This window comes from Cyphomyrmex costatus, unplaced genomic scaffold (assembly GCF_001594065.2).
Source record: "Cyphomyrmex costatus isolate MS0001 unplaced genomic scaffold, Ccosl1.0 scaffold75, whole genome shotgun sequence".
In the NCBI taxonomy this organism is placed as follows: domain Eukaryota; kingdom Metazoa; phylum Arthropoda; class Insecta; order Hymenoptera; family Formicidae; genus Cyphomyrmex; species Cyphomyrmex costatus.
Window position 1 is genome coordinate 1,546,547 of NW_017280322.1, and position 8,973 is coordinate 1,555,519.

General features: G+C 34.2%; 1 protein-coding gene across 1 annotated transcript; it reads left to right on the top strand.

Moving 5' to 3' along the window:
- On the top strand, nt 1-7,577 carry Naus (cortactin binding protein N-terminal like nausicaa). Its single transcript, XM_018548660.1, has 7 exons — nt 1-552; nt 913-1,014; nt 1,427-1,651; nt 1,806-2,427; nt 2,588-2,683; nt 3,742-3,851; nt 7,065-7,577. The coding sequence occupies exons 1-7, from the start codon at nt 271-273 to the stop codon at nt 7,575-7,577; spliced, it is 1,950 nt and encodes a 649-aa protein (XP_018404162.1). The 5' UTR covers nt 1-270.
- The last annotated feature ends 1,396 nt before the right edge of the window (nt 7,578-8,973 follow it).

Here is an 8,973-nt window from a genome sequence, read left to right on the forward strand (position 1 = left end):
TGGCGAGCGTCCTGGGCCGCTGGATGTCCAGCGGGGGTGCTCGTGCGTCCCGTGACGGCCGTGGCGAATCTCCGGATCGAGGGGTGAGGAAGCCGACGTAGGAGCAGCTTGGGGCGCGCTCAGGCAAAGTGCGAACGAGCGAGCGAACGAGCGCAAGCGAGTTTCACGAGGTCGCTCTTACCGAGTCGCGCCGTAGCCAGGCGACAACCACTTGTCCTCGTCGACGATAGGGTAAGGTAAATAGAATACCCTCTACGTTAGAGCGCAACAATGGCATCGCAGAATCAGGGCGCCGTCAATGTTTCTTCGCCCGGTATAACGTCGGCAACGACAACGACGACGACGATGACGACGACTACGACGGCAAATGGGCCGCCGTCGACGTCGGCGCCGTCGTCGGGCACCACCGTCCTGACCAGTGCGGCTACTATCTCGGCTGCAAAGGTACTCACCTCTGGTACTCAGCCCTCACAATCGCAATCCCAGCAACAATTGCAACAGCAAACCAACAACATCGAACCCTTGGACAAGAATTCCTCCAATACTCTCAAGGTACATACTCCTGGTATACATCCTCTTGAAGTTAAACAAAAAGCTTTGCATATCTAGTAAACTATGATGTGTGATAGAGTTATAAAAACTAGATACTCTTTAAAACTTTTAGAGTGAATCTTATTCTGAAGACTGAAATCTCACTCTTAAAATTTGAAAATTGAGTCACACTTTTCCATGTTTGGCTCAATTTTTATTCTTTAAAGTAAGGATTCTACTCCATAGAATTTAGAGGGTACAAAAAGGAATATAAAAAGTTGGCTCTTTTTGTTATTCTTTTTGTATTTAGTTTCCAATTATACCTGTATATTTAATATAAATTTGTAGAATGTTTAATGATTGCTTTGTATATATTTGTAGCGTAATCCAAAGATGGAGCTGAGCAAAACTGATTTGCTAAAGTTACTGGGATATCTGGAAGGCGAGCTCCAAGCAAGAGACATAGTGATAGCAGCATTAAAAGTAATCAAAATTATACAGCTTTTATTAAAGAATTGCTTTTGAAAGCACCTTGCAGTAATCTTTTTGTTAACTAAAACTAGCAAGTTTTTCAGCTTGGATAATATAACACGTTATAAAATTATTAGATCACAATTGTAAAAAACATATATGCACAGTGACGTTTTGTTTCAATACTATTCAAGTAACAAGATAACATTTTAATAACGTCTCTTTGATGTTAAAAATCTCATTTGACGTTACTTTGCCACTTGGGTATTATCTCACTGTACCATTTTTAAATGATATAAAAGATAAAAAATTTATTTAAAAACGTGTTAATCTTCCAAGTCTTTAATCATGTCTCTTAACTTCCAGATTATATTACATAATGTTATTTGGCTTATTGTATAACTATTATCATTTTTCTTTTCAGTCAGAAAAAATGAAACACCTTTTAAGTTCCCGGTATCTTAGTAGCACTGCAGATCCACATGCGGCATTAGCTCGCGACGTTGCGATAGTAGGTGGTGTTATTGGTGTTGAAGGAAATCAAATTGATCAACAAGTCGCTAGTCTTGAAGCACTAGTGACGCAACAAAGAAAGGCGCAATGTAGAATGACTAAAGTCCTTAGAGATGCAGAAATTAGGCACAGAGCGGTACGCTTATTTTTGTCGTACTTGTTGTTTTATTTAGTAATAATATGATGTATACGACATAAATATTATAAGATATTATAAAATAGTGTTATTGTAATTAATTCTTGTTTTATAATTATCATTGCTTTATTTATATGATAAATAAATACTTTAGGTAATTAAAGAATTGGAAGAAGAGAAGCGAAAACACGAACATGATACCGCTCAAGGTGACGATATCACTTATGGTCTTGAGAAAGAGCGAACAAGATTAAAGAAGGAGTTAGAATTAGAGAAACAAGAAAAGAAAAGATTAGAAATGGAGTTAAAGAAAGTTAACGATCATCTCGAGGAAGAAAAGAATCGACAGAAGCAGATAGTCCTACTTCTCTTAGCAGAACGTAAAAAGATTATTATGAAATACATTGAGGAGAGAAAACGATCTGAGGATTTAGCTCAAATACTCAGTGAAGAGAAGGTTAGAATAGATTCAATGGCTGAGGGTCTCGAAGAAGAGAGTAAAAAGTCACTGCAGATGGAAGCTGAATTGGAGAAGCAATTAGCGCAATTTGATATGGAAAGGCAACAATATCGGCAAGCTCTCGTAAAAGAGGAAAAGAGAGCTAAGGACTTTGAAACAGAATTAGAAAAATTACGAGGCGAAATGGACACGTGGAAGGAATCGCAGGCTCGCGGTCCTGCTAGAGGAGTTGGCGCAACTCCACCACCACCGCCTGCAAAACCAGCGAACTTGGTTGCCATGCCGACGCTCAGGCCGGCTAGTGCTCCACAAACAAGTATGCAAAGTTATAAAAATAGAAGTTACACGTATTAAAGAAGATCTTGTTAAATAATATGAATGATAAAAAGACTTGGTTACAAGATCGTTTTTAAAATATGCGTTAGATATTATTAAAAAAATTGAATGTTTTGTAATTTTTTTTACATCTTTTACAGTGAAAGGGACAGTCTTAGGTACAGGGACATCTATGGTTAGCAGTAAAGTTGTTCAGCCTACTGCGACAGTGTCCAGTGTTCCTGTCAGTGGACCAAGTAAGATATTTTTTAATATTAGTATATTATATATATAAAATTTAAAAAATTATATCTTTGAATATATCTATATTTTAAATCAGTAATTTGTACTTGACTTCACATTGAGAAGGATTCAAATCAAGAATTGTAATGTTTGCAGTTGATTTTGTTGGTAAATACATCTCAATTATTTGTGATTTATATTACCTAATAAATATATTATTTATACATCACACAATAACAGAATTGGTAAAAACCCAGTTTTTTCAGAAAAACCACTTTTTGGGGGTTTTTATGGGTTTTTGTTCTAGGACTCTAGTACAGCCATCTATTGTTTTAAAAGTGTAGTATCTGTTCGACAAAAACATAAACTCAAAAAATCGTCAAACAGATACTACCAGATTTTAGGATTAGGATTTTATTAATATCATTTACGTGAGTTTCGAAGTTACAGCACCTAATCTGTATAATTATCATGATAATAATAAAACTAAGAGGTAACGGACGACGAACTATTTTTGGAATTAATAATGGTGGTGGTCGAAGAAAATGTCAAGAATGGGACCATATTACTGATAAGCGTTGCAAATATTGTCACATTTAAATTATTTCTGGAAGAATAAAAATAGAGCGGATTAAATTATATTTGAAAAAGTGTCCAAATTACTTACAACAAAAAACATCTAATATTAGTAATACTGAAAGTGATGAACGTGAATTAGAAATTATTGATAGCGCTAATGGTATTAATAACATCATATCTGGCTCAGCTGATATATGTAGTAGCCAATGATCATTATAATGTAACATCAGATGCAATGTCTTCTACATCAACAATATATAGATATTAATTACTAAAAATCTACGTTTTTGTAATTTGTACTTGGGTTTTTTTGTCATAGATTTTTCTGTACCAATCATGATCAATAATCAAGGAAACTTATATCGACATTTTACTAACTGGTTTATAAATGAATTTTTTGATAAAGTATAAATTACATCTTATATATGGAAACATTTCAAAATGAATTGTATGGCCATTTTAAGAGATGTATAATTATTATTTTTTTTTTTAGCGACTGGAATTGCTAGGTCTGTAACACCTGGACAAGCACTTCGCGGAGTTGCATATACGCCTAATTTAACATCTGTGGGTGGAGAATCTACAGCTCCTTCAGATACGCAGGTAACCTATCCACATTTCCCTACACACTCGACGTTAATCTAAAGATTATATAGAGCCTATTTATACATGCGCAAAGTGTTATAAACAATAGATATTTTTATATCTGACGTTAAGAAATACTTGCACTTTGGTAGTATTCTCTTGAAAGAGAAAGGACGAAAGAAGATGATAAATAACAACTTATTATGTTGATAGACAAATTTAGTTGAAAGTAGAAATCTGCTAATTTATAGTTAGTATTGTGTTTTGTCCAAAATATAGAGGGAGGATTAGCTTTAATTCGATATAGTATATATATAAATTTGTGTGTTGGGTATTATTTAAAAATAGATTCTGTAAAGAAAAAAATTACAGATTGTAAATTGTATCAGATAAGATTCTTGTCTTCTAAATGGCATGAAACTTTACTAGAAAAATTGTAATTAATAATGTAAGTAGGCTCTTTATAATTATATATAATCATATATTATTTGTAATTATATATAATAAAGAGATACATGAAATTAAATTTTTTATGAAAATAATTTCTTACGCATAGCGTATCATTGAGATTGAATCTTATTCGATTAAATAATTGAAGAAACAAAATATATCTCTTTGAATTGTAAATAGTTGAAATATTTATTTTTTCAATTATTTTTTTTCAATTTGAAAGAATTCTCTATTTTAAAAAATTCTTAATAAAATTATATAAACTAGTTATGGACTCTTTTTTGTTAAAAACAAATAAACAAACATAAATTAAAGGCTATAAAGAGTCAAACGCAGTTAACAATGCGAAAAAATTTTAATAATCTTACAAAATAACATTAAGATGTCCTGTCGAACGTTTCGGTCTGCAATTTAGACCATCTTCAGCGACGAAATAATAATAAACCATTACTCCATTTACTCCGAGTTAGAATGCAAGTAGTAGAATCAATTTTTGTTAAACGACAAAATGTTCCTGTGCACCAACTAGAGGTAAATTCATCGTAGATAATGGATGTGGAGTTGTGTAATGAAAAATCAGAAATATGTCTCTGTTGGTAGACAAAAACATTATTTCATAATTAAATTCACAATTTAATCATACTAGAAAGACTGATTGTAATACATATATGTCCGTATTCAACAGTAAAAGACGATACAATATATATGTATTACAATCAGTCTTTCTAGTATGATTAAATTGTGAATTTAATTATGAAATAATGTTTTTGTCTACCAACAGAGACATATTTCTGATTTTTCATTACACAACTCCACATCCATTATCTACGATGAATTTACCTCTAGTTGGTGCACAGGAACATTTTGTCGTTTAACAAAAATTGATTCTACTACTTGCATTCTAACTCGGAGTAAATGGAGTAATGGTTTATTATTATTTCGTCGCTGAAGATGGTCTAAATTGCAGACCGAAACGTTCGACGGGACATCTTAATGTTATTTTGTAAGATTATTAAAATTTTTTCGCATTGTTAACTGCGTTTGACTCTTTATAGTCTTTAATTTATGTTTGTTTATTTGTTTTTTCTCTATTTTAGTATTGTAATTGAAACAGAGAATCACGTATAAAAAGTTATTTAAAGAATAATATATTACATCACCTCATAGCTTTACTTTAGTATAGGATTACTGTATTTATTATCATTGATTTTACACGAGCATTTTATAAGCTTTTCTCTAGTCTTATATTTATCTTATTTCCATATTTTATATCATAAATCGCATTTTAGTCATGTATTTATTGCAACTATAATTATTACAATTAATATTTTTCTTTGTTTAATTTAAAGAAAACATATGTTATATGTATTTATTAATTTTTCTGATAAAGACACGTATACATTTTGGTTACGTTTAATTATTAATATATTTTGTTCTTTTATGCATATTACATTTGGCTAAAAAATAAACATATGAAATATTTCTGCACTGTTACATCATATAACAATGTAGAAATATTTACGTGGAATAATATTGAATATTAATTATAAAACGAAATAAATTAAAAAATTAAATTAGAAAAGTGAATTTCGCTTGCTCTGAATAATTCTTGGCTTTTATAATTTTATATTTGATGCACAAAGTATTTCTATCGCATTATTTCAAATTATATTCTCGCTACTTCTATTATTCGTATCAAATGGTGTACTAAAGTTTAAGAACCATTTTTTCACAAATAAGATCACTGTTCACAAGATTATTTGCAACAAAATTTGTTTTATTTTATACATGTATATACTTTTATATACACATTTAAGTACACGACTTATTTAAAAATTTTGATGTAACAATTATTATACACTCGCAATATTATATACACTTCCACTATATGTATGTATACCAATCTTATAAGTTAGCACATTATTGATATCTAGAGTTATATTTTATTACGATATTTTTAATTTCTGTACATAAGATTATTATTATTTTACATGTGTACATCGACCGATTCCTACAATTAAAAAAAAAAGATTGTATGCAACTCATTTCTGAGCTTTATTTACAAATTGCCCCAGCTTGACTTCCTAATAGCGTAATCGCAACTACTAAATTATACGGTCTTACGGTCTCATGAACTTTGACGTACTCTACTATTTAGTTGATTTGCAGCACATCTTAACAAATAGACGAATTTGGTCAAATTGGAATTGTTATATGAAATTGTTATATCATAATATCCCAATACGGTCTGCAGATTGAAATATTTATTTCTTAAAAATTAGTTTTGTACTTCGTGTATTTTCTGAACATCTATTAAGTTTTACTAATATATTCCTTGGTTGTGTAACTCAAACTGCGTTTCAAATATGTCTTCTTCTGATGATTTGCGAGTATGCCACAAAAGATGCTTCTTCGTAATTATCTATTAACAGCACAAGTTGATATATGCACAATTTGATTTCAGCATCTCAAAACCCTCGGCCTGAGTTGTAATCGTTTGCTGCTTAAATAACGGTGTTTTTCTCTCCTCCTCTGCGGTCTTTGACCATTTTTTCGTAGCTATCGCCCTACTTTCCACCGAGTCTGTCTCTGTTTCTCTCTCTGCTTTGGATTAGTTCTTTGGTATGGTTCTTTTTCTTCCATCACCCCTTGCAGCCCAAGAATAACGTTTTTTTTTAACGGTGTGCTCGTTCTTGTCTGGCGGCGGAGTGTGTACGAAAGCAACCGTACTCTGCAGCTCGACTCTCTGAAATCGGTCATGGTTGTATGTTCATTCCTCAGGCCGTAGACAAGCGACAGCCGGTTGTACCTGCGCCAGTTAGTACCGCGGCCGCCGCCGCGGCTAAGCTTATTACATCGTCGCAAGCCGCCGTCGCCGCTGCGGGGAAGCTCAGTTTTCACGTTGGCCAGTCTTCAAATCCTGCCGCAAGCCCCACTGTTCAAGCATCCGCTGCCGCCGCCGCTAGTGGTGGTGGCGGCGGCGGTGGTATCCTGCCCGCGAAAAAGCCACCGATCTCACGCGGCGTGCCGCCCCCGGTACCACCGAATAAGCCAGTGGTACCGCCAAAAAAGGAGGCAGCCGCTTACCTCCGAAGACCGGAACTGTCGTCGCAAAGCGCACCGCAGCAGGATACCGTTAAGTACGGTAAACAGGCGGCCCCGTCGCACGGTGCGGCGAGCACAGCGGCGAGCGGAACCGCTCCTCTGCAAGCGCAGCAACAACCGCTTCCGGCGAACACCACCCAAGCTGCTACCGACGAAGAGGTCAGTAGTAAAACGGCGGAGTCGAGATAGATTATTAGCGGAATGATCGCTATATTCTCGTAATAGGATAACAATGCACTTGTGCTACAAGATGCACTCTCCAACAAATGCATAATAGATAGATGTAAATACGTACACACACACGCACACATACATACATACACACACTCACACACGCAATATGTGTTCAATATACAGAGTATCGTGTGAATGTGATTTCAGACAAAGCCGCGTTGATTTATCGCTGAAAGAGAGAGAGAATAAAAGCGTACATACACTGCGATACATAATAGAAAAGAGAAAGAGAGATGCTACGAAGCTTGGAATCTATGCTGGATCTACACGGTGCAAGAGATTCCGTATTTGCAGGAGACCATTTCTAAGATTACCAGGGAGAGGGAAACGAAAAGAGAAACGCTTTGTACATTTCATAGACTTTCGATAGATCGTTCTGTAAGGACGGCGATACGTGTTGTACATTACGATTAGATCTCATCATGACCAGCGGCATCTGATGAAAAAATTCAAGATTCTATTCGCAACGGAATGGCATACGTAGTTGTAATTGAAACAGCCGCGAAAATTAGAGATGTTTCTCAAATATATGTACGATAGCCGCTGTAGGTTCCTAGCTCATTCTGTACGGACATTGATTATTATTATTGAAAAACACGAGTCGCTTTAAACAAGTACGCAGCGTTAATACGATGCAAAAATTGTTAACGTCTGCAAAAACTTAAGGGCTTGACGTTGTATGATATCAGCTGGTTAATTAGATTTTCGTTTCCTACTTAAGAAACGATAATGCCAAACGAGTTGAATCTATCTCTTGCAAACCTTATTGGCTTTGTAAAAAATTTTTTTGGTATACATATTTTTATATATTTATAAATTTATATGTATATATATATATTTCGCAATCTATAGATATTTTTCCTCTACCTTTCATCAGTATAATATGTACTAGATAGTACATAAAATAACGTCAAGAATCTATGTCTCTTTAAGGCAGACTTCGATGTATGGCGTTTGGCGAGTTTATCACGAGTATAACAGATTAGATTCAATCCGTTTTGCATGATCGTTCTGCATTTATGTATATATCACGATGGAACTATAATCTTTAAAAGAGGATAGTTAATGCTAAAGCATTAAATGAATTCAGTTAACTAAACCAAATTGTCGGGTGCATTTTAAATGATAATAGAAAATAGAAACTCTATCACGTGCTATAATCACTGCCTTGTCTCACGTAATCGCATATACAAGCTATAAGCTTAGAATCTGGAAGAAACTATTGTACACATTGCCAAAGAATAGGCATCACTGTTTTTTTAAGGCACAATTAGTTTTGTCATTGGAACTTATGAAAATGTCGGAAGAAATTAATGAGGAAATAGATGAACGAGGAAAATCAGTGTTTTCT